This window comes from Haplochromis burtoni, unplaced genomic scaffold (assembly GCF_018398535.1).
Source record: "Haplochromis burtoni strain Fernald_Lab_line unplaced genomic scaffold, NCSU_Asbu1 Contig_204, whole genome shotgun sequence".
Lineage (NCBI taxonomy): Eukaryota > Metazoa > Chordata > Actinopteri > Cichliformes > Cichlidae > Haplochromis > Haplochromis burtoni.
This window is the reverse complement of record NW_024582565.1, coordinates 627,995-653,850: the sequence shown is the minus strand read 5'-3', so window position 1 is coordinate 653,850 and position 25,856 is coordinate 627,995. Positions and strand designations below refer to the sequence as shown.

The window sequence follows — 25,856 nt, the reverse complement described above, 5'->3', positions numbered from 1 at the left end:
AAAGCTCTTCTTTGGATGATTACTGCCTTTTATGATCACACGCTGCTTCAATAATGTTGAGGTCCAATCTCTGGGGAGGTCAATCCATGACTGATAGTGTTCCTATGTGTGTTTTTCTATCCAGGTATCCTTTTACTGTATTGACACTGTTTTTTAAGGACATGACTTTCAGATACCGTTCATCTCTGGTAGATTGTTTTTTAGACCTCCCACTTCTTTTTTTGTCCTCCACTTGTCCAGTTTCCTCAAATTTATTAAGGACACATTGCCCACCTTGCCCAGATATGCCAAGTTTTCAGCTAATAGTACTTTGGGAATCACCTTGTGGGTGTAAAAACACTATTTTATGCTTGTCAAACTGTGTTATCTTTGGCATGTTTCCTAGATTGAAATAAAGAAATTTGAACAAATTCAATGTTTTTTGCAATAGGCCGCTAGTGTCTAATAAAGTAATACAATTTAAAATAGTTCTTAGCTAACTTGTCTGCTGTTAAGTGTACACACAACACTGGTTCATCCCTTGAGATAGGCACATTTTTTATACTTGAATGATTCCCAGGTCTGTGTTAAGTGGCTTAACAAACAAAAAAATGTGAAAGACCTTCAGAGAGAGGAGAGAACTACTGTCGATTTTTAAAAAAGAATTCAAGCAAGTCTGTCTTCTCGGAAGCAAAATATAAAGAAATGACTCGAGACTGTTGCACAGTATTGGATATACATGCAGCTTTCCCCACACACAATCACAAATATTCAGTGGATGCACCAAAATACATTTCATTAGTTATATTGATTTTCTGATATTCTTTATTTTTTGCTTCCCTGCTTTCTCATCGCTTACGCAGTTACTATATCTCTATGCTTCCTAATTTTTCTCAGAGGTCCCAGGAGGTCGTAATGAGGTTTTCTATGAATGCTGTGTAGAGCCTTACCCCGACGTTACTTTTGTGGTGACGTTACGCAGAAGGACCCTGTTCTACGCTCTCAACCTCCTCATCCCCTGTGTGCTCCTCTCCTCCATGACCCTGCTGGTCTTCCTGCTGCCTGCCAACTCTGGGGAGAAAATCAGTCTGGGTGAGGAATAATAAGTGACCAGGGGAGCAGGGACAAGGCACAGTCTGACAATAAGCAAGGGAGATAATGAAAAACAAGAGGTGAATCTGCTTCTAAGATAAAATATGTTCTCTAGCTGCATATTATTCCTCACTCCTCTTGAGAAGGCAATGGCTTATTTCACTCCAGTGTTTTTCCAGCAGTCTTTCTCTGTTAACAATATTGGAAAACCTTCAGTCAGAGCCTTTGTACAGTGTCAGGAGGGATGTCGTGGTAGGGAGGAAAGACAAAGGCAGAAAAGATGAGAGGGAAGATGAAAAACAGTAAAATCGAATAAGTTTTCCTGGGAGTGTCAGTAATCCAGATGATTATGGTGAGAAGTCAAGTACAGCATACCAAATATACAGTTCTACTAAGTTTACTCATGTATTTTCTTCTCTTAAGGGCTTTTTCTTTTTTCTTTTCTTTTTTTTGCAACCCACGATTCCCCGGTGTCTTGTGTTGGCCTCCAGGCATCACAGTTCTGCTTTCTCTGACTGTCTTCATGCTGATGGTTGCAGAGATTATGCCCGCCACTTCAGATTCTGTACCACTGATAGGTCAGGGTTTTTTTTTTCCGACTGCATGTGAATTTGCATGTCAGTGTTGGAGATTTTGCAGGATGATAATCCCGTTTATAGCCAACAGATTAGTAGCAAAGTCTCACATGTGTTTCAGGTCAGTATTTCGCCAGCACCATGGTGATAGTTGGGATGTCAGTGGTAGCCACAGTCATCGTCCTCCAGTTCCATCACCATAACCCCGACAGTGGACACATGCCACGCTGGGTAAGTTGTGACAGTGAGTGAGATATTATACACAATGCAATACATATTTATCTGAAGTGTGTTTATGTTTGTATCTGTGTCCGTATCTTTCAGGTGAATTTAGTTCTGCTGCAGTGGGTTCCCTGGTTTCTGCGAATGAAGCGTCCAGGTGAGGGAGTGGAGCCTACTCTTTCCAACAGTCAGGCAGACTCCCAAAGCAAGACCCTGTCCTCTCCAACCACCACCACCACCACCATCCCCACACCAGCGCCCTCCGTCCTCCCACAGGGCCTGAACTCCTTGCAGGCCAGCCTGGCACAGCTCAACCTCCCTTTGCCACACTCACTGCCTCACCGTCCAAACTCTCAGGCTATCATCCTCCCTAATCCCATTCACAGAGATCCCAACCCACAACCCCAGCCTAATGGGCATCTGCCTTACATGGGATTCCAGACCTTCCACACCACAGCAGAGCTGGAACCGATCCAGAGAAACAGAACCACCAGTCATGGTAGGGGTAACAGTGAACTAGGAGAAGGAGAGGGAGCAGGAGCAGGAGGGGGACCAGTCAGCGATATACCACTTCATCACCAACACCAATCTTCTAAGTTTGTGAGCCCCACACAGGAACTTCCAGTGTGCCTGGACCCTGACCAATTAACCACAGCTTCTGGAGTCTGCGGCTTAGAGGCTGGGACTGGGAGATCAGCTGTGTTGCATGCCCACAGTGGGATGATTCGATCTGTGGCAGTGGACAACCAGCTGCAGGCTCTTCTGGCAGAGGTGCAGTTCTTAGTTGAACGTGTTCGTGAGCAGGACCGTCAGTTGAGCTTGGCAGAGCAGTGGCAGTTTGCCGCGGCGGTCATCGACCGGTTGTGCCTGGTTGGATTCAGTGTTTTCAACATTATCTGTACCATCGCTATCCTTATGGCTGCACCCAACTTTGGAATAGCACTCTCGAAAGACTTCCTCTAAGAGGCAAAAAAAGACATTTGATAGACCAAGGAGGTGTTAAGAGATGACACAGATACGGACGTGCTGGAAGCACAATTGCTTTCTAAGGCAGTCGGAAGTAAACAGCGAGTATTTCATGGACCGTGATGCGTCAGTTTCGTCCTTTATCCTGTATACTGTAGACCTCATCATGCCTCCAACACTGTTACAGTGCTTTGTTTCATTATTTAATGATGGTTTGTGGACTAACTAACATATATTTAGTCTAGAAATAAATGCTTTTTGTGAAATAGACGCCTTAAAGATAGTTATCCCACAGCCTGACTTTATTAAATTTGTAAAATAGGATTACAGCTGCCCAGTCAAGAGAAACTAGACATAGAGGTTTTAAAGCAGAACTTATGTAAGAGTTTAAAAGTTCAGGGTTACATCAAGCCTAGCTTTGTGTACTGAGTATCAGTGAAAACTGTTATTTCTTAAATCTGCAGTGCCCATATTTTGTTAACAGTATCAAGGTGGTGTATGGGTTTCAATTGAATTCATTTTCTTTCAAGGTTTTCTTTTAGAAGGATGTCTATGCCTGCAAAAAATGTGATGAATCAGAGGCACTACGGATGAACTTCTGCATCTTCTTTAGCAACTGTGTTTGCTTGAGATGGTAGTGAAGTGCTAAAAAACACCTCTCGCATACCGTCAAGGGAATATTTTCTGTCTATTGCATTTTAGTTGCTGTAAACTTACACACTGCATCGACGTGATGTTTCAAACATGCCCTCTGTTTATCGTTAAGGAGGATGCTTTTTGATTATCTATGAGAGCTTACTGCACTGAAAAGAAATGTTTTAAAACTCCTTATTTTGTTCATGATTTGTAATATTATAGTTTATCTGCTCTGGTGTCAGTAAAATTCAGACTGCAAAGGAAGAATCGATGATTAGTCATGTAAATTTCCCAAGGCTTTTATTTAATTACATGCATTACTCTTGCTCATCTATTGCCACGCTCGCGCTGTTGTGTATGCAGAAAAATGCAGTCCCTGTGATTGTGATTTTTAATGTAATGTATGATGTTGGACACTTTATTACCAGGGCTGTGACAGACTGAGCTGTAAATAATGGCTGTAGAAATAAACAATCTTGTCTTTTGTATTCTCTACACATGCATCAAATTTTCAGTCTTTTCCCTCGTTCGTCTCCTCCCAGTCCAAGTTTTCAAAGCGACATAGGAACAGAGGACAGGGGGAGTGAAGGAGAAGGGGAACAGCCAAAGAGGAAAAGGGAAGATAGAGGTAATGAAGCACAGCAATAGAGAGGGCAAAAGGAAAAAAGAGAGGGCGTCGCAGGAAGGGAGGGCTTTGCAGAGAGACACCGACAGAAAGGATGCAGAATGAAAGAGACGACGAATAGAACAAGGTGGTCTCATGACTTGGTTGAGAGAAACAGAGGAGGGAGCAAAAAAATGTGCTGAGAAAGCGGCAAGAGACCAATAAAGTTTTTTAACTGATTGCTCGTTAATGAGGCAGGGGAAGGAAGAACGTGAAGAACAAACGTTCCCTCCTCCTCCTCCCTCTCCTCTATACTGCTGCTGAACTGTACTGTGTCTAGCATTTATGGGTGACTTGATGTTTATTCAGAACTGGAAGAGGATGTCCTCACTGGGATTTATGTGATGATCTTGGCAAAAATTCTCGTTTAAAATGATTGACTGGGAAATAATGCAAGCACATTATGAGGATTGAATTTGGCAAATTGGTGTCTTGGCACAGCCGGACTCGCACCTTTACCCCGAGGCTATTAATTTGACTTGTCCTCTATGTGCTGTAGGCTAGTTCACTATTGGAGAAATCTCTGTGTATTTCAACGGCCTACTGAACTCCTTTTGTCTGTAAAACTGGGCTGCTGAGAGATGCACTACAGCGCAGGTAATAAATCTGAGATACTCTCCTCCTTCACTGGCTCTTTCCTCCACCTGCTTTGTGTCGACAGCTCATGCAGATCTGTTTATTGGGAAGAGATGCACACTGAGTCATCCAAACAGACGAGCACAATGCAGCGGGATGCAGAATACGCGTCGTGTCTATCAAGGGGCCACTGCAATCTGTGGCTGCAGCTGTCGCATGTACCTGCGCGCACACACACACACACACATCCACGGATACCAAGAGCAGCGCAAACACAAACCCACGCACACATCGAGTGGTAAAGTAAGGGCTCTGCTGCAGACCTAATGCAGTAACCACTCATGGTCCTGAAGCTGTCTCTTTCTGTTGCTTCAGATCGCTTCCACACAAACTGTTCACTTACGGCTGCTTGTGCAGTGCTCTCGCTTTGCAATTTTTTTGCTTATGTGGGAAAAATAAGGCAGGGAGACAATCTAAAAGGATGGCGTAATCGCTGAAATACCATTTTGTCTTGTATTTTAATAAAGTTTAATTGATCAAAATGTGAAAAAGCTGCTGAACTCAAATAAGCTGAAACTTGTTTTTATAGTTCACTCACTTGCCAATCAGCTTTTGCCACAGTCAGCATGACAAGCAGGAGCTGTCAGGTTGCCAGCCCATAATAGGTTTTCCACAGAAGCTCACGCCTTCTTACTTAGATGTAAACTGAAGAAACCCACCAGTGCAGCGAGAATATACAATATGCACACACAGAGACTTTTGTCCATATCGATGTGACAGCATCACACAGTTGCTGCAGATTTGTCAGCTGCACATGCATGATGTGAATCAACACATCAGAAGGTGCTCTATTAGATGGTGTTGGTAACTGTGGAGACAGTGAACTCAATGTCATGTTCAACAAACACGAGATGATCTGAGCTTTGTGACATTGTGTGTGAACCGGCTGGAAGCTGCCATAAGAAGATGGTCATAAAATATCATTACACATCATTACACCACAGGCAGCACCCAGAACTGTGGATACAAAGTAGGATGGATTCACGATGTCATGGTATTTACACCAAATTCTGACCGTAAAATCCAAATGAGTGCTGCTGTAGCTCATCTACTTCATGTGCTGCCCTCAGAGATGCTCTTCTGAACACCTTGGTTGCAGCAAGATGTTATTTTAGTTACCGTTGCCTTCCTATCAGCTCAAAGCAGTCTGGCTCTTTTCCTCTGACCTCTGGTATCAACGAGGCATTTTCACTGGATATTTTCGTTTTTTCAGACCATTCCCTGTAAACCCTAGAGTTGGTTGTGTGTGAAAATTTCACTAGATCTGCAGATTCTGAAATACTACCAGCCGTATCATCCTCCAATTTTAAGACTTCATTTAGTTCACTGAAATTTGGACTTAAAAAACTGAACTTAAATTATCACTGAAACTAAGCAATTTAGCTAAATACCTAAGTGACTCTTTCCATTATATGTCACCAGTCATCAGAGCCATCATATTATGTGGGTGGGATGTATCAGGGTTGTGAGATACAAATGCTTACCCATTAAAAGTAAGTTTTTCAGGCCTGCTGGTGAATATTTTACAAAAGGTGATCAAACCTTCAGAAACAGCTCACCTTTTTATTTTAGGCCAGCCTGTAATCTTTCATGCTGGAGGCCGTTAAAAAGCTCTCTATAACAGAGAACAACACTTGGCACTGCTCCAGCTGTGCAAAAAGCATTTTCAAGCAATCAAAAGAAGCTTCACAACACGGTTGTGGTGTGTTGCAAGCAGGGAGACGCAATTCCTTGGAGGGAAGATGAAGAGAGAAGCACTTGGGTCTTTTTATGTTTTTATATCAAAATGACAACTAATTTCACATGCAATAAATGCACAGAAGCTGAAAATGAGTTTGCACTCCCATCAGCAGTGGATCTACTATTAGAATAGAGCTTAATTCTTTTGTGAAGTGTCTTCCTCAGAAACTAATCAGCACTCAGGTCTGAATACTTCCACGAGGTCTCTCAGGACAGATTTTCAGACCAAAGATTTTTAGCTTTTCAAAATTCACCCATTCCAAGATAATTTTCAGTCACCACCTCACCAGCAGCAATCAATACCTATTAATTACTGGGTGCAGACACTTGATGCAGGTCGATATGTAACGGCTATCTCGCTGCCTATTGGGTAATTGTCTCCCAGATCTCATTATAAGATGCTGGAGTTGGGGAAAGAAGAGGAAGCCGGTGAGGAGAGAAGAGGAAAAGAGGAAGAGTGGAATAAAGACACGGGTACAGGTGTAAAATCAACTTTATAGGATAAATCTGGCTCTGCCCACTGTGGGGACTGTCTGTTACTTTGTGATTTCCGCACTCCTTGACTCAGCTCCAAACACACAACGTTAGTTGCAAATAAACAACAACCAACTTTGCATCAATAAATCGGTTTATTTAAAAGAATATGTTACAATTTATTACAGTAAGCGATGTAACCAAACACTTGCTTAAATTTTACATTTCGACATGTCAAAGGCTCTGTAGGTTGTCATTCTCCATCCCCTTCTTAGTGTGACGCTCATCAGCTGAATTTAAAATCGAATCTAACTGTACGTGACATCTAACTTCAGTCAGCATGAGAAAGTGTGTGCACGTGTGTGTAGGGGGAATGGGGTGGATGGGTGAGCCCATGGGCTTGAAGGTGGGGTGATCAGGCGATGCCAGACAATCGACTGTGTCAGACATGGTTCAGTAAGCAGACACGAATCCTGGGGAAATGTGTTCAGCCTTTAAGACTGCACATTCAATCCCTCAATTCAAGGCTCAACACATTCAATTAAACCTCCTTTCTACCCTCACAAAGGTGTGCTGAAGCTCATTAATCACCCCAAAATGCTTCCGTGAACAGCGCTATCACGATAACGAGGACTCTTAGGTAGACTCACTGATGTAAATTTAAAGCTCCCTACTGTCTTGTAGATATCTTTAATATTAATGCTATTAAGCCAGTGGCATCATATTCTGTTTCTACAACCTATAACGTGATTGTTTTATAAAATTGCTGTTGACTCAGAAGAAGCTTTAATTTAAACCTAAGAACAAATCTCAGCTTTCAATATATTGATTTTTAAAAATACCTCTATTAAGATAATAATAACTGAACATGCCACTCTTCTCTCACCTTGTAAAAGCAACTGGTGTAGAAACAACCATGTAATATTTGTCCGACTCACTGGTAACTTTCAAACTGAAAAAAGTGCAACACATTACGATTTCATTAATAAGGATGGGAGATCACAAAATTGCACTAAGCAATAATAAATGTTTAATTTCAGCCATCGCAGCGCCAGGTTTTAATGACGCAATGAATTGTAATTTTTGTTTATTTGTCAGGCTCTGTATTGCACCATCAAATAATTAGGTTCTAGCTCACTGCATAATTGTTTTGATTACATTGGAACTTGAACTGGGCTCATTTAGAGATGGCGTTACAGTGTTGAGCTTTACCTTTTTGAATCATCGGCTGGTAGGATGTCTTTACGGGCTGCGCACTGTAATCCTTATTTTGTCAAATGGTCGAAGGATAAAGCCATCGCTTTTTTGTTCGGAGACTGTCATCCTGTTTAACCCGAATCTGCAGAGAATAAGTGATTCAACAGCAAAGCACCAGCTACACAGATAAATAGTGCTGCATAGAAAGGCCATTTGAATTACGGGCCCATTATAAATCCGGTGGGAGCTCTCAGAAAAAAAAAGTAATAACTGCATGCTCAAGAGCCGGCAGGAGGACAAGGACCCCTGCTGCCTCTTCTGGGTAAAGCACGATGTTACGTGTCTGAGCGGAGCTCCGCATCACCGCTGCTCCACGATGGCCGTAAACATTTTGCATGGTGTGTTCATTAAAAAGATTACCTAAGAGTTGAATGCACAATTCTGCACACTCACACAGTATATAACTGCACCGTAGTCAGTGATAAATGTAGACCTGTACTTATTCCATTATAATTCCATCTATTGCCCTTTTACATTATACTATGCACATTTGGAGGTCAATAATACTGCTGGATAAAGTGCAACATATGTCTAAGCATTGATATGCACCCAAATATGAAAAAACAAACAAACAGCCTATAAAGAAAATCTGCGTTCTTCATCCCTTCTCTCATTTGTCACATTATTAATGCAAATGCAGTTCGCAACACATGGAAATTAATGTATGTGACATGGTTCAGCTGTAACTTACTTTATCAGGGCTCGACTCTGGTTTGCCCCTTCTCTCTTAGCTGATGGGGTTTTCTGCATATATTAATAACACGCATGGAGACGCAGGACACTGAGGCTCTAATCCATAAACTGAGAAGCTAAATGTCTTCCTGTGGTCACCCCTCCGAATCAGTGATTAATGTGATCTTGTGGTCCCCTTTCTGAGGGCAGCTAACAACTTTTACTTTCCTTTCTTTGTCCACCAATCTTTTCAGCTCTCTTTTTCAAGTAGGACTTCTTAAAAGAAGGTTCAAAACCCCGATCGTTTGCACGTCACATTCCACTTCAAGTCCCTGCCAATAAGAGGAAGGCTCGCATGAATCCGTCACTTTGATTCTGTAGGCAGCTCGTTTCTTTTCAACGGAGCTCTGCTTAATGCATGGTCGCGATGTGCTGGATTCGAGAGTTCTGGTACACAAGTCTGTAGTTTATTTTTTTTTATGCGTCTGTTCATTCAACGTGTTCATCAGCAGATGCTTGTTGGTTTGCATGTAAGGAGGAGCTTCTCATGTTGAAGTTGATGGAGTTTAAATGACGTCCGAGTAGTTAACAGCTGATTTCTGGTGGGTATGGGGGGGAAGGTCGGGGCCAAAACTGAGCTGAGGTGGTGATGGCGATGTAGTTACGAGGTAACGATCTCCCTTCCTAGGTGCCCCCATCCCTTCTGTGCCTCAGCAGCTGGAAAATATTCTGTTACAGAAACAGAAACCAGGGCTAAAAACCACAAGCTTAGACACAGAAGGAAAAGAAACTGTATAAAACACCAAAACAAGAAAGTAAAAGGATTATCACTGGTATCAAACTGGACAGAGGCAGGCAAAGCCTTACCTTGCCACACATACCATCTTTACTGCAGTTCTTATTGTCCTTGTCTGTAGCCTCCTCTTCCACCTGAAGGCACAGATGCATTATTGCCGTAAGTACAGGACAGAAGTAAATGGCTTGTATTAGAGCAGATTATTCTGTAAAGAAGCAGAAGGGCATTACCTCCTTCCTCCATTTCAGCTCACAGAAGACTCTCTCAAAGCACTCATGCATGTAGTTAAACTAAACAATGACAAAGAGAAGCACAGATTTAGACTGGCGTTTATACGGTTCTCTCTAAAACAGTGGTGTCAAACATAAGGCCCAAGGGTCAGAATGAGCCCAGCGAAGACTAGAATCTGACTCACTGAACAGCTTTAGAAAATTTGACGGAGTGCATAGATTTGAAGTTTTTAACTGTATTTAATACGTTTTACAGCTTTTCCTATTGATACAAACTGCCCACCCCCCATTAGCTTTCATGTTGAATTAAAGTGATTAACAGATAAATAATTAAATGACATAAACGGTCCTGTTTTTCAAATATTAATTAGTCAGCAGTAAACTAACAAAACCATTATATTTTATAATTACAGGACAGTCTGTGCAGTGAACCATTATACCCTTTTCTCTAATTTTACACATCTATCCTGTATTTTTACTGGCTCGGCCCACTTGAGATCAAAGTGATTGCATGTCACCCACCATATAAAATGAGCCTAACATCGCTGCTCTAAAAGAGTAGTAGAAATGAGAGTCTCTTTCTTTTCTTTACAAGGAGTTTGATAAGAACTTTGATACCACCTTCTTGTACTTGCCTGTAAATATAGTTTAACTTACATCCACCAACTGATTAACTTATCTCAGCATAAACACACTTTATAAAGCAACAGTAACTGGTTCCCAAAGGCTTTAAGAGCTGGTGAAAGAAGATGTGTTGTAACACAGTAGTAAACAAGCACCTGTACTAACTTTTTTTTAAAGGAATTCAATTTAAAATGATGATTTTTCAAGATTCGATACAACTTCTCGGTGCCATCACCGGGTATGTTTTTGTACTATTTCCAATTAAATATGGGCTTCTTCTTTTCAAGCATTTTTTTTGGTTAATTAGCAGGTGTATCTGGCTGATTTTATCCATACAAACAGGGAAGTTTGCTATGATGTAATGTGTAAGTGAACTAGGCTCACTACTGCCACTACTTTAAAAAAAAATAAAAATTACTGGCTGCTTGTGTCATCCTCTTATTTACTGTAAAGGCATACAAGTGGTGTCAATCTACTCAATAAAATATCTGCAGAGACCATATTTACCATTTACCATGATCTGTTCCTTCTTAATATAGCAGTAACTCTCCTCATCCTGAACTTTTTCTTTTAGAGTTCTTTAAAATTATTTCATTTGTAGCAGTATTAACAAATAAACATAATATGTATGCATTGATATGTGTGTGATCCATACATAAGGAGTAAATATCTTGACCCAGCGTGGCTTCTTCTCTCCTCGTGCATATTCAAAGCAGAAGGCCATGCCCTCTTCATCCGTGTCCCACCTCTGCATCTCCCCCCAGTCAAATGCAATCACCTGATTCTGGAACAACACGAAGGCTTCAGTACACTCACCCTGTTACACAAGAGGTATAGAAAAGGCAGACACACGCACACACACACGCACACAGCAAAGAGTAGGCCTTGCCTCAAGCGTCCCCTCCTCTGTGCAGGCGTGCAGCTTGAAGTGGTGAATACTGATGGCCGTGATCACGTGGCCTTTACGTCGAGAGTCGCAGGAACAGTGGGGGAATATGATCTCGTTGTAGCCTTCGCAAGTTCGCAATAAACTCAGGTACTGTGAAAAAAAAGAGGGAGAAGAGGCAATGTGAGCTAAATATTTTTCACAAACTGAAAAACAAGAGGATGCTCTGCAGCTGAATGAAGTTTAGATGCAGGGTGCATTTTTTAACTGTGAAAAAACACTTAAGGCTATAAAGCAGAGTGCAGTTATTCTCTGTAGCCTGACTGATTTAGAAACGGGATGTGATTATTTACCTGCTGGAGCAGCTTTAATCTCTTCAAATTGGCGGTAATTTACTGATGCTCACTCACTTATTCACTTTCAGCGAGCACATTTTGCTGGCAAGAATGTGTGTCTGTGACACACTCGCTCTTAGACTACTTCCTTTTTACACTGTGGTATAACACTCAGTGAAATAAGAATGAAGCAGTGTGACAAAGTGGACGACACACTCAGATATAGTGAGAATACAATGTCTCTGTATGTGCATGTTACTCTCAAACAGTAGCGTGCTGTATATAAAAGGCTCACCATGGACATCTTCTTCTGCTCGGCCAGCTTTTGTAGCTGATAAGACTTCTGCTCAACTTTAATGAAGCCTTTCTTCACATCATCCACAGCCTGCAAAGAGGTCAGACAGGAGACACAATTAAATACAAAATCCACTAAGCATACCAAACAGAGCAGACAAATACACAGTGTGTACGCACCTGGTGAAAGAAATAGTTGACAGCGAGCTGGTTGTCATTAAGCAAAATCTCCTCTTCTGTGGTGAAGAGCCACTTGCGTAGGGTGAGACAGGTTCCTGGGATCGCTGAGGTATAGTTCTGTACATACAGTTTGTGGGGGAACTCATTGGGGGCAAGCTTACGTACTAAAGAAGAAAGAAGACATGAAAGAAATTTGTAGAACATTTAACAGCACAAATCCTACCTCCTAAGACTTAACTGTACTTCTTCCACAAAGATGGATACCATCTATGAACCAAAAATCAATCGGGTTTCATTTAAGTTTATATAATTTCATTTTATTGGATATGTCAATAAAGTCACATAACCTGTGCTGTATTTTTTGTGAGGCTAGCTGCACAGGAAGGTCAGTTTCTTTGTCAGTGTGTCAGTCAGTTCGACAGACATTTGTACAGCAGTAAATCAAGTGTCTTTTGTTCAGCAACTGCCAGAATGATGGCCATGAAATTTAATACAAGCACTACGGGGGGAAAAAAGACTGGCGATCCATTAGAAATGTTCTTAATAAAATAACGATAATTTGCATGAAAAACAAACAAACACAATTCTTCATAATAGGTTTTATTAATAAAGTTTCACGAGCTGCTAATGTGGTTGTAGGCTTGTTACTTTCTGCTTTGTGATACAATGTTGTGACAGTAACCAAGCCATACAAAACAATGCAACACGAATAAGGAAAAAAGAAAGGCAAAGCAAGGTCAAAAACCAAAGACAGCGAAACCGTTACTGTGAAACCAAAGCTAAGGATCGTTTCAAGAAACAGATGACGCTTCTGAGCCTTCTGAGACAGAATAAATCAGGCCACAGTTATCTACACCTACAGCATAAGGAGTGTAACTTTACATTACACTACAACATTCTAAAGTAAACACTGAAGTAAATGTAACTGATGTTAGAACTGCAAGACAAATGCTTCTTTTTACTTGTGAAAGATTCCTTCGTGCTGCTAAACAATTTCCTTCCTAGAGTTTGGAAAAAAAAGTGTTGTGTGGGTGTGGAAGGGGTGTGGAAGAACAGCACAAGTGCATACACTTGTAATTATCAGCTCTTCAGCTGATTAAAAATAAAACGGGGATGGCTTTCTTCACATCACTGGGGATAGAATTTGCTGATTTATTCCTTGCAAGAAAGAAACAAATTGAAACTTTAGTGGATACACACAAAACTTTCATTCTCGTCAAATATAACTGGTTATTGCTAATGTTGTGGTGCATTTGTGCTTGCTGTAATAGACACAGGTCATAGAGAACTTTGTGCATTAAACAGAAATGCTACTACTGTAGTTTTATTTCATTTTTTAAATTAGGCACAAACAACACACTAACCTTTGTCAAACGAATGTGACATCATTATAAATGCCCTTACAAACCATATTATGAGCATGATTATTCATGTATAAGGTATTTGCTTCTAGATGATTATAAAAAAAGGTGGCTGCATACAGATATTTTCTTTTCTGTCACTTGTTAGTGATCACAGATAGCAACTACAGCAACATTTGTGCTATGCTTTAGCAAAAATGCAACCTGTGCTTGAGTTACCTGCCCTTACTCACCAAAGGTGTGGTTGAAGACCTCAAACAGAGCAAAGTAGCTGGCTGTTACACTGTCCATCTCTAGCTTCATAACAACAGCCTGAACGCGAGAGATTGCCACAGAATGAGAGTGAGAGACTGAAATAATGTTGTGGCTATAGTGGGGACAGGACTGTGTTTGTGTGGGCTTACCTGATAGACCTGGTCTGTAGTTGAATTTTTGCGAACTCTGACAGTGAGTGTAGTTTTATCTGGCATCGCTATTCTCAACTCCACATCCGACACACCGTTATAATTCTAGGTCACAGCAAAGACAGCCAGAAAGACAGACACAGCGTAGTGAGTCACAGGCGGGGAACGGGCAAAAAGACACGTTTATTTTTATTTTTTTACCTCATCTGATTCAGACAGGAACTCTTGCATGATGTCACTTTCTCCAATGACTCGGACAGAGCACACTGCAGATGAAACACACATTATATTAGATACAGGTTTTTTTGTGTGTGTGTGTAAGTGAAATAAAAGTCATTATACAATGACATCTGCGACTTCACCACTTGGCCATAAAACTGCTTAGCAGTCAATTGTCACATTAACTCTGAGCCTCTGAAAATGGTGTCTTGTTTATAAAAATGTGTGTAATCCTTAAAGAGGTCATGCAAATGTTTTGGAAAACTGAATAATCACGTGTTGTTTGTTTGATTTACAATCAACCGTGGTGGCGTTCAGATGCAAAACTACAAAGCTGTATCTTTGTTCCAAACAATATGGAAGGCAACTGTAAGTGGGCGAACTGTTTGTGTGCTAGCCCTATGAAGAAAGCCTGATTCTCCTCCTCTCTTCCTCACCTTTCTCTAGATATTCCTCCAGGCCTCTGCGTCGTGCGTCCAGCTGTTGCTCTGAAAGGGAAAAAGGCCATTTTCCAGGCAGCTTGGGGAAAGTAAAGTTAGCAAACTCCCTCTTCAGGTTTTGGTGTAGAATCACAAACTCCCGGTAACGCTTGGAGCACAGCTGTCTGCCTGCCATGTACACATTATACACCTGGAAGAGTGAAAGTGGAAAAATGAAAATGAAAAGGCGGTGATCTTTAGTCAACAGTATTTATAATATCCAGAACATTAGGTTGCTCACAGACCTGAATATAAACATCTCATGAATGTAACAATCGCATAAGCCTTGAGTTGTGACTGGCTGTGTCCAACTACAAAAACATTTTTATCCATCCGAGTGTTTTTGCACGAGTGTACCCACCACAAACTTTTCATGGTTGAGTTCAGTGTGTTTGTAGCTGGGAACAGAGATGGGCACTGCCTGCTTGTCGGAGTAGTCGTAACAGGACTGGGCCGACCCGTCGTCTCCGGGATCCAGGCAGTCGGCCTCCTGGGGAGGAACGGACAGCACGGCCAGCACCAGCTCTCGCTCACCGGCCCGGATCAGATCAACCACCTGCTTGTGTGTTGCTCCTTCTACGTTCACCCCATTGCTGTTGAATAAAGAGATTTATATACTAGAGTGGCAAGCATTTTCTTTTTTAATATTCTTAAGGTTAACTTTCTATTTTTCATAAGCGTTAAAGAGTACAGAGTTTTTTTTCACTGAATTAGGAAATACAATAGTGAAAATGCAATTATAAATTAATGCAATCAAATAATCTAAACAGCAGCCTTTAATTACCAGAGACTTGAATCAACACACAGACGGCATGCTGTTAACACCAATGAGAAATGACTAAGTGCTTCATGACTGCAGGGCTGTTATATTCAGACAATTTATCAGTGCCTTGTACTTTGCTTCTTCTCTCTCAGGGTAGAAGTTTAACACATGAAATTATAAGATTCACAAATAACAAGAATTATTTGAACTGCTAAACAATATAAAAATATTGAATGAAATGGGAAACAGCAAAAAAAAAGGGTTCAAATAAGAAATACTGGTGCGCACATTGTAGAACTTTTGCATCATCTCTTTCAGAATTGAGACCTTTGGTTATGTCATGAGCACAGCTGAAAGTGAGCGACACTGGGTGTGTGCACTTTGGCAGTTGTGTCAAACAGAGTGAATGACAGAGCTGTAGCAGCCTAACCCGTAGTTAACTTTGCTCCAAAACCATGTCGCCTCATCTAAAAGCTCTCAGCGACACCACTGGATATTTCTCACACTTTTAAAACAAGCTCCAGCGTAGGCTGGCAGATAAAGGCGGTATTTGAACGAGGCCTGAATGAGATTCAATAAATTATTCTGTGTTTTACATTCCAGGACTTAAACAACAGCTTGGAAATATTACAGTGAATGAGGAATCAGGCCAAACTTCATTTGAACATTTTCCAAAGACTACAGAAGCCAGCAGTGCTGTAAATGATATTTGCATAACCTAAATGTAACACAGTCAGTGGTTTGGGGGCAAATTCTCACATTAAGTAGACATAGATGAGCTCTGATCATCTAATGTGAAAACACATGTTGTGATAAATACGGGATAAAGTGTGTTAATATGCTGTTAAGATACACTTTGAGCTTTGAGCAGAAAATAAAACCCAATTCTAGGGTTTAGTTGACTTAAAAAACACATCACCACAGGGTGACATCTTTTAGGCAGCGTGATAGTATGCAAAAGGTTTGAGTGTCCTAATTCACATTTTTATAAACAAGCACGTTGTGAGAAGCCCACAAATGTTTCACTAACTTATATTAAAGACAACCACTGAGATGGTAACAAGCCAGGACAGGAAATGCAGGAAATGCTTCAACTGAATGAATCTGTTATGTTTGCCATGCTGGCATTTAGATGGAGGGTTGAAGCCTGATGAACATAAGCTCTATTTTACCTACAGTGGAACAAAATAGCTACACACATGTACTCAACATAAAGAAGGCATTCTGAGCCAGTGCACACATAGCAAAGCTGGGTATGATGATTATGTAGGTAAAAGTAAGAAAAGACTAATATGGAGGACACAAATATAACAATCTTGCAGGTGGAGTGGGAGAAAGCGCAAACGTGTCCTACAAGAAAAAATGCAGACCAAGCATTTTGGCAGCTCTTTCCTTCCTGCAGCTTTATGATGATATAATAAGGACCTGACACAGAGGCCTTTGCACCGCCACTATCAGCACTTTTGACTATGATAAACACTTTACAGTAGACACCCTTCCCATGTGACAGATTTCTAGTTCTGCTTTTATAATTGAAATTACTAGTATGTGTTCATTTTGTTTTTGCTGCAGCTTAAGGATTTATTAAGTGACTTTATGCACTATGCAGTGTTCTGTACTTCATGTATAAATGTTCAACCCCTCACACATAGTTTAAAGGCCAAATTAAAATGCATTTGACACCTTGAAAAGTGTTTAAACAATATATATGACCTTTATAATAAAACAAAATGTTGAAATAATTATGCTAAATAACACAAACTGAATTTAAGTCTGAGAGGAGGAGCTGTTTATAAAAGTGCAAATAAATAAAAATACTCGACATGCTGCAGCTAGTATGCAGCCACTCCAGTGTGAATGTGAGTGCTTAGACTCACTTTACTACTTACTTGTATTAAACTAGCAAATGTTTAACCAGCCAATCACATGTTAATTAAGCACGATGAAGAGGACCTGGTTAAAATCAAGTCACTAATGTTGCATGGCTGCTGGCGCCAGACTGGCTGTTTTGAGTTACTCAGAAACTGTAGCTCTTTCAGGATTTCAGGCAGAAGCATCTCAAAACAGACATCCAGTAACTGAAATGCTCTGTTGACAGCAGAGGTCAGAGAAAAAAGAAAGTCAACAGTAACTTTAACATTTAAGTCGCCAACCGAGGATTTTCGATGACCACGTGGTTTTACCGTTTTTTCTAATGGTTAGTTTCAGCATCATAATGTGCCACCTTACAACCTTCATATAACCTCAGGCTGCCATGGTCCCAGTTTTCTTTTTTTTGTGTGGTTTTTCAAGGTTAGGATTCGTAGTGCATATATTTGTGTTTGGGTTGCTGTTTGGCTTTTATTATTCTAGTCTTTTTGACTCCTGTTTTGATTTCTTTGTTATTCTAAACCAGAGTCTGACTTATTCTGTTCCTGTTGAGTCTTTGATTTCTGAGCTCACTTCATGTTTTTCTAAGTAGTAGTTTTACATTGTCTGATCCTGCATTTTGAGTCATGTTTTCATTATTGTCCCACACTGTTAAAGTTTCGTTTTTTGATGTATTATGTACACTCTGGTCTTGAAGGATACTATGTGGCTAGTAAATTTAGTAAGTGTACTGTAGCTTTACATGACCACTATTTACCATGCTAATAATACTAGCAGAGGGGTATCTTGTATATGATAACAAAATGATCAGGCACACATCCACATGCTGGCACAGAAATAATGGGGTCAACAAACTGCCAGGTTACTGCAGGCCATCCATTGACACAGCAGTGTGCAAAAGCCAGCCAATCAGAAAGTGACTTTGAGAGGACAAAGCCAATCAGAACTGAACTCAAGGCATCCCTCCCTCTCTGCATCATGGTATTCCATGCACACAGACACACTGAAGCATGAGTACTGATGCTGATGCTGTGTGTTACTCCACACAACAACAGTTCAACACACACTTGAACACTTCAATGCCAAACCAACCAGGTGCAATAATCCTCAGTGCTAAGTAACATCTAATTCAGTGATGCTGATGTTGGTTTACCATTCATGATTCGTGTAAACAAAGTGTTTCATTGATAAATGACCCACACTGCATCTGCTTAGGATGATGTGAATGTGCACAGGAGTGAGTTGGAAATATCTGGCATGCAGTGGATGAAAGGAATAGATTTCAGTGTGACGTGAATTTCTAATGATCCCCGGATCGTTTCTCTCTGACACACACAGACACTCCTTTCATTGGGATGAACGGCTCTTCTGCAGGACCGGTGTCACAGTGCATGCACACACTGGCACCTTGGTGTTCCCAGTTTGACTGAATGATGCTATAAAGTCACGTTTGCCTTGAGCTCACTGCGTGATCGTCCGGAAAGTGAAACAGGTCATTTTCATCACTTACGTTATAAGCAGCTTGGAGAGAAGCTAAAAAACAGTACTTACACCTCAAGAATCCGGTCCCCTTTCGAAATGCCGGCTCTGTCGGCGGCACCCCCCGGAAGGACCGCACTAACATGCTGCAGTGGGGCGTACAGTTCTCCGTTGATGCTCCGTAATTGCCCTCCTTCACTTACTTGGCCCCGAACGTTGAACCCATAGCCGGAGTCAGACTTCACTATCCGAACCAGCCGCGGGCCTGAAGTAACGGTGGTTGCGGTCTGGCAGCTGCCGCCGGTGCCCGGTGTAACGTTACCGCTGCCGGAGCCGTTACGAGAAGAAGGGTGAGGTGACGGAGGGACCGGGGAACAAATTTCTTGCCCCGCTACGTCCGCCATTTTTCTGCACTCACTGTATCATCCAATCAGATTCGGCTACAACATTAAATATCATACAAACATTAGCTTGTAGTAGCAGGCTAATCAGCTTGGCTAGCTAACTGAATGAGGTAAGCCGGAAAAAGCCGAAATCTTACGATGATTCGCGAGACCGTAGCAGGATGCGCGGGAGGCGTTCCATGTCGACCATCAGAGACGGTTTTTTTTAGACTGACCGTTAAGTTACTTGAGTAGTGCACATAATTGTGTCGAGAGCAAACAGAAGTCTGCAATTTCTAAACTAAATCAGTGAAGAAAGAGATCAGACCGTAACTTTGAGTCTTCTAAAATGTGATTCCCAGACTTAACACAGGCCCCATAAGAAATCTCATCACTCCTAAGTTCGCTTTTGTTTACTATTTCACTGATAAATCCCTGATTGAGATGTTGAGAACACATGTCACTGCTTAAATCATGGTCTAAACTATCAATCCTTGTAGTTACAGTGTTTTTTTTTTCCTTTTTGTAGAACAAAAAGAGCACTTTTTGTAAACGTGTAGATTTTTTTTGGCATATTTACAAAAGGCAAGTCTATTTATATAGCACCTTTCAAACACTACACAGGGGCGGATCTAAAGAAATTTATTTAGGGTTTCATGAGATTAGGATGGAAAATGGGGTGGCAAAATCAACAACAATCAATTACACGTGATGCATTCTGTAACATCTGTATTACATATGGTTAAAATACATCAAATGCAGTAAGTATACACACGTTTCATATAAACATAGTCTGCAACTTTTTCAGATCTGTGGCAAGATCTGAAAACTGCTGCCCATCTAATCTGACTGAGCTGGAGCTGTTTTGCAAAGAAGAATGGGCAAGAATTTCAGTCTTTAGATGTGCAAAGCTGGTAGAGACATACCCTAAAAGACTGGCAGCTGTAATTGCAGCAAAAGGTGGTTCTACAAAGTATTGACTGAGGGGGCTGAATAATTACGCACACCCCACTTTTCAGTTATTTATTTGTAAAAAATGTTTGGAATCATGTATGATTTTCGTTCCACTTCTCACATGTACACCACTTTGTATTGGTCTTTCACATGGAATTCCAATAAAATTGATTCATGTTTGTGGCTGTAATGTGACAAAATGTGTAAAAGTTCAAGGGGGCCAAATACTTTTGCAAGCCACTGTATGCAATAGTATATTACTTACACCTTATATTATCTAGAAAAGTTTGGGATCTTACTACATTCATTCACAAAATCTGTTCTTAGTGACGATGCCAAGGATTCACGCTGAGTTGGGGAAAAAAGGCTTCAAGTACTTCTCCCCTTATGTATGAAATCAGCACCAGAATGAGCTCCATTTGAAGGATTTGTTTCTCTGAGTGAGTTTAAACAAATACTTCACATTTTACATATCCAAAGATTTGCATGTAAATGTTTTGATGGACTTTTTGACTACACTGCTGAACTTGTTGTTGGACTTTTCTTTTGTTTATATATGTTGGAGATCACTGATGTTTTATAATTCATAACATTTTACGAGTGGTGTATTTTAGTGCTGTTTTTATCCAGGTTACCCTTGTAAATACGTTTAAAAAAAATCTCATTAGATCTTTCCTGGTTAAATACAGTAATAATAAACTAATAATAATAAATTAATAAAAAAGTCATCTTGGGGAATCACTGCTTCTGTCCTGTCGCTCTTGTTTCTTTGACCTTCCTTTGAACCAGTTTATATGCTGCATCATCCATCATCTGCACCCTTTTGCATCCTCTATTCTCCTTTCTCCTCCTTACTCCTCAGCACATCCTCCTCTATCACAGCCAGGCCACTACTCGCTAAGATGTTTATTTATTCACAATTTGTTGTAATTCTGTCAACCTCCAACTGTTTAAATAGGTCTTACAATATATTAGTGTATTTCACATGTAAAAAACTGAATGTGCTGCAATAAAGAACTCACAAACTAGATACTACAATAAAAGTGATAATAAATGAATAAAATAAATGAATAGTACATAAAGTGAAACAGCTGAATACAATAAGTGGCATGTATTAAAATAGCTCTATAAAGCAAACTGTACCAGAATAGAAATAGCTGACTAAATTTAGTAAAACGACAAGCACAGTACATGTCAGAAGACATTAAAGGGACTCAGTATGACAGCGTGTAAAGTGTGGTGACAGAACAGATCATCCTCTGCTAGACAGATGTGTTTCTTTTTTAAAGAGGTATCACACAAGGTATCAAAGATTTCCAGTGTGTGTCCTGAAGGAAGCAGAGCTGAATCAGACTGTTAGAGAAATGTTTAAATGCAGCTTCACAGAAGAATGTGTCCATCACACCAATCTAACATTTTGAACAAATCATCCAAGTGTAGCTGAGGCAGGTCGATTCAGTGCATATACTCCAGGCTGCTGAAGACAAAAACACTTTAACCAATCTAGAAATGACTGAAATGCTCTACAGTGAGTCTCAAGTAGACAAAATGCAGTGCCATCACAAAAAGCTGTGAATGGCACAAAAAAAAATATAAATCTGATGTCTAACAATATAACCTTTTCTTTCTTTAATTGGGACACGATAGTGAAAGGCAGATTTTAACACGCTGGATCAATATTCTGATATCGTGTTTGAATTCACAAAGTTTATGATTTATGGTTCTGTGAGATAAACACTTCAGCTGTACATATGCAATCTGTACAATGAGAAAGTGAGAGTGCTTCACAACAGCTAAGCCAGGTCTGTCAAATATTTTATGCATTTGGGTCTAATACACAATGATTAATCACACCTTTATTCAACATTTTACTTTTTTTATTTATTTCTCCTTCATTTAACAAGGAATGTACGACTCTTGAGATTAAACATAACATTATGTATACGCCGTGTTTGAGTATAACTGATGTTCGTCGTCTGAAGTGACAATTAACAAATCAAAATAAATGCTGTGACATTTACTCTCTTGTTTTATCTCTACACAAAGAACAAATCATGAAAGAACCTGATTTGTACAACAGCTTATGTAATGCATAAAATCGCTTTTGGAAACATGGTCTGGCTTTTCAACACGTGCAACGCAGGGGGTCATTTCTTAGCTCATTAATCAGGGAGGCATCCAGTGGTTATATTTTAAATATTATGTTAGTGTTTGGATGCCTTTACATAGAACAGCAAATAACAGTGAGATATATGTAAGCTTATAACTGGATCCTTAACCTCTTAACTTCCACAAAGGTTGCCTCCACAGTGATGTAAAAGACACAAATTCAATATAAATTGGCAGCAGATGAAGTGTAAGGCCAGAATGCATGTGAGCGAGTTCATAGTTTAGTTATTTTAGAGTGAACCGTGGCAGTGTGAATGGACTCAAACAGAGAGGAGTGACATACTGTAGAAGGCATTCCTGCCGATATGATAATTTGACTGCATTCTCCTTACTCTCTTCCAGGTGGAGCAAGTGTGCTGTGTATATCTGATTGATTTAAAAATCTGCCAGCAGCCAGCTGTATTGACTGCCTGCAGATATTACTCTTTACTTCTTCCAGGTGGAACAAGTGCACCTTATATCTTGGATGGATATGACCTTCTACCAGCACTTTGGATGATATTAGCGGCAGTACTTTATGCATGCATGCATAACCTATTGTCAAAAACATTTTCCTTTGTTTCCTGTATTACCAATATCAGAATCGAGGGGGAATCTGATGTACATATTGCTGTGATTGCATATAATCAAAAAATTATAGTAATATTAGGCAAAGATGTCCTGAGGAAATACAAAATGCAATTTTTAAATGATGATTTAATTTATTATGGGAAAAAGCCAACCCACCCTACCAGGCTCTTTGTGAAACCTGATGATGACTGCAATTAAGGATTTGTGATAACTGACAATGTGTCTTTTACGTCACTGTGGAGGCATTTTGGCCCACTTTACTTTGGGGAAATGTTCATTTCAGGCGCATTTGAAGGTTTTCAAGCGTGAGTGGCCAGTTTAAGGTCATACCAACGCTTTTCATTCAGATTTAATTTTGGTCTTGGACTAATTAGGTAGCTTCAAAACCTTCCTTTTATCTTTTTCAGCGATTCAGAGGTGGACCTTCTAGTGGTTTTCAGATTATTTCCCTGCTGTATGATGCAAGTGAGCTTGCGTTTCAGGGCATTGAATTGATGGCTGGACATTCACCTTCAGGAGTTTTTGGTAGAGAGCAGTTGCCCCTCCAACGGTCCTCCTTGAGCTCTCACACTCTGGCCTCTGGATGTCTGGGGCCTGGATCTCCTCTATGCCTGCTTCATGCCCTGGGGGATGGGGCTATGGCTCCCCCACACCCTCAAGCAGATCGTTACATGGAGAAACGTTTTGAATACAAGCGTGCTCATCCACACACGTGTGCACACGGGTGTTCTCTGACACAAACTACACTTTTCTTGGCTGCTACCTCAAAGCACATTGTGTGCTGTCGGTCTTGTGTGCTGCACAATAGCATTCAATATTTAGTATTTACTGTTATTTACACTTAACTAGATTATTGCAGTGGTGTTGTGTTTATTATGTTGCTCTCTTTTTTGCTTGTTTTCTCTTTTTTTCTTTTTTCTTCTCTCAACAGGTGATCCAGGTGAATTTTTTAAGTGCCCTTTCTCACCGTCCCTCTTCCCCTCTGTTTTTCTTTCCCTCCCTCCCTCGCTTTCTTTCTTTCTTTCTTTCTTTCTTTCTTTCTTTCTTTCTTTCTTTCTTTCTTTCTTTCTTTCTTTCTTTCTTTCTTTCTTTCCTATCCCCCAGTCATGTCTGTCCTGTCTGTAACAACTGAAATACATTTTTAAAAAAAAGAATCATAAACTTTGATCTTAAATGAGGTGAGTGAAGGCTACAGTTCTTTGGTTCTTTTGTGACCTTCTGGATAAGTCGCTCATCTGCTCTTGGAGTTATTTCATGAGATGGGCTGATCCTGCGAAGGGTCTGCTACTGTTCCGAGTTTTCTCAAGGAGATAATGGATCTCACCATCATTCACTGGAGTCCCAGAGCCTCAGAAATGGCTTCATAACCCTTTCCTAACCCCTTCATAACCCATAACTGATCAATGTCAGTCTTTGTTTCCCATCTGTGCTTTAGTTTCTTTAGATTATGGCATGTTTTGTTGCTTTTTGAGATCTTTTAGCCTACTTCGCTTCATCAAGCATATTATGTTTAAGTGATTTCTTAACAGGTCTGGCAGTAAACGGGCCTGGGTGTTGCAAGTGAAATTGAGCTCATCTTTCAAAAAAAAAAAGTGGTTAATAACAGTTAAGTCATTATTTTACCAGGGGTTTAGGGGAGGTAATTAATTTTATAAATGAAATCTTCACTTAAAAACTACTTGGGTTGTCTTTAGATAGATAGATAGCAGGATGTGCAGGATGTTAAGGTTTGCTCTAGACAAGTTTTGTGCCAATTAATTACATTCACACACGAAATCAGCATGACATTTATATTCTCTGGCTTGCCTCTTTCATTTTAATGCCTTTGGACCAAAAGTATGATATCCATGCTTTAATGTGTAAGACCGCTTGCAGGCAATTATAATTTGAGGCAAAGTTTATATTTCAAACAAGTATATGCAAATAGAGTACTTATTGATTATCTGAGCCAACATCTCAAAGTCCACATAAACACTAAGGACGCAACTTTCTCTGCTCAGAAACCTGTGTTTAGTTTTATTCAACCTCGTAGAAAATAGTTTAAAAAAAACCCCCCACTGCTCTGAAACATAAATTCAACAAATTATTGCAGACTCTCAGAGCTTATGTCTTTGTATCTCACCCTGATTTTATTTCAGAAATGTTTTGAATTAGGGATGTTTTTCCTTACACAACTTATAGTTATGCAGCAGTTACAGTCAGGTGTCTGGGATCACTTATACAGTAAACTGGATAATCCATGGGTATGTTAAGTATTCGATATCTGGAGGCTTAAATTGATCCAGAAATTAATGCATGTTTTAACTTTGATGTTGCTTGCATGACTAAAAGTGGTGGTGGATGCTTGTATCTATCAAACATATGCAGTACACTTGCTCCACCTGGCAGCAAACAGGGGGAATGGATAGATTAAATAAACTTTATTTCAGTGACTAAAATATTTCTGCTTACCGTGGACGTTTGATATCCCACTCCTGTTGTCAGTTATATTGGGTGAGGCTTTTGAACACAGGAGTCCTGCTTAACCTGTTTTCACTGTGCAGCTTTCTCACGAGAGCTTTTCAGACTTGTAACTTAACTTAATGTATGACAGGGTAAAAGAGATGCAGCTCTGTCAAATACTTTACGGATTAATCTATTGAGAAATAGCATAAAAATAGCCCCCCCAATTTCACTTTCTCTGTTTATAGTAAATACTAGTAGGCTACTAAGAAATTTTGTTCATCAAGATGAAGGTAAAAATTTGGGATTTAAATTCTGATCATTCTTCGCGATGTCTGATGTCATGACACATTCATGGTTTAATACAGCTGTTTTGAAACAAATACATAAAAAAAGAAGAATACAGACAAACATTTTCATTTCCCTCATTTATAGCATAGAAATTATATATTAGATGAAGCTTTAACTCTGAATTAATAAGACATCCTCTGTAGGAGGACTGACAG

At 40.2% G+C, this 25,856-nt stretch overlaps 2 protein-coding genes across 4 annotated transcripts in view; one reads left to right on the top strand and one right to left on the bottom strand.

Moving 5' to 3' along the window:
* The window catches only part of LOC102289328 (neuronal acetylcholine receptor subunit alpha-7), an 8,372-nt gene extending 4,436 nt beyond the window's left edge, over window positions 1–3,936 (top strand). For both annotated transcript variants that reach the window (XM_005936097.3, XM_005936096.3), the window contains exons 7-10: window positions 877–1,071; window positions 1,563–1,649; window positions 1,768–1,877; window positions 1,971–3,936. In XM_005936097.3, coding sequence (XP_005936159.1) covers window positions 877–1,071; window positions 1,563–1,649; window positions 1,768–1,877; window positions 1,971–2,831 — 1,253 coding nt within the window. In that variant the 3' untranslated portion in view covers window positions 2,832–3,936. The remainder of the gene's footprint in view (window positions 1–876; window positions 1,072–1,562; window positions 1,650–1,767; window positions 1,878–1,970) is intronic.
* Window positions 3,937–7,069: 3,133 nt separating this feature from the next.
* snx27b (sorting nexin 27b) lies at window positions 7,070–19,422 on the bottom strand. 2 transcript variants are annotated; one of them, XM_005936095.3, is made up of 13 exons: window positions 18,905–19,422; window positions 15,083–15,314; window positions 14,680–14,872; window positions 14,225–14,289; window positions 14,024–14,128; window positions 13,853–13,931; window positions 12,259–12,422; window positions 12,080–12,169; window positions 11,453–11,602; window positions 11,219–11,347; window positions 9,940–9,999; window positions 9,781–9,843; window positions 7,070–9,642 (listed from the first exon to the last, which is right to left on the bottom strand). In XM_005936095.3, the coding sequence occupies exons 1-13, from the start codon at window positions 19,234–19,236 to the stop codon at window positions 9,598–9,600; spliced, it is 1,707 nt and encodes a 568-aa protein (XP_005936157.1). In that variant the 5' UTR covers window positions 19,237–19,422; the 3' UTR covers window positions 7,070–9,597. The 2 variants fall into 2 exon arrangements, with proteins under 2 accessions (XP_005936157.1, XP_005936156.1); XM_005936094.3 differs by having other exon boundaries at window positions 7,073–9,642; window positions 9,795–9,843; window positions 18,905–19,421.
* Window positions 19,423–25,856: the final 6,434 nt, after the last annotated feature.

Bases quoted from the DNA above. Each gene is read 5' to 3' on its own strand.
- snx27b (XM_005936094.3), bottom strand. From the start codon at position 19,236: ATGGCGGACGTAGCGGGGCAAGAAATTTGTTCCCCGGTCCCTCCGTCA. The intron at 14,290-14,679 runs GTGAGGAAGAGA...TTTCATCTGCAG, and splicing joins GGAGGAATATCTAGAGAAAG to TGTGCTCTGTCCGAGTCATT. The intron at 11,348-11,452 runs GCAAGGCCTACT...GTGTTGTTCCAG, and splicing joins CAGAGGAGGGGACGCTTGAG to AATCAGGTGATTGCATTTGA.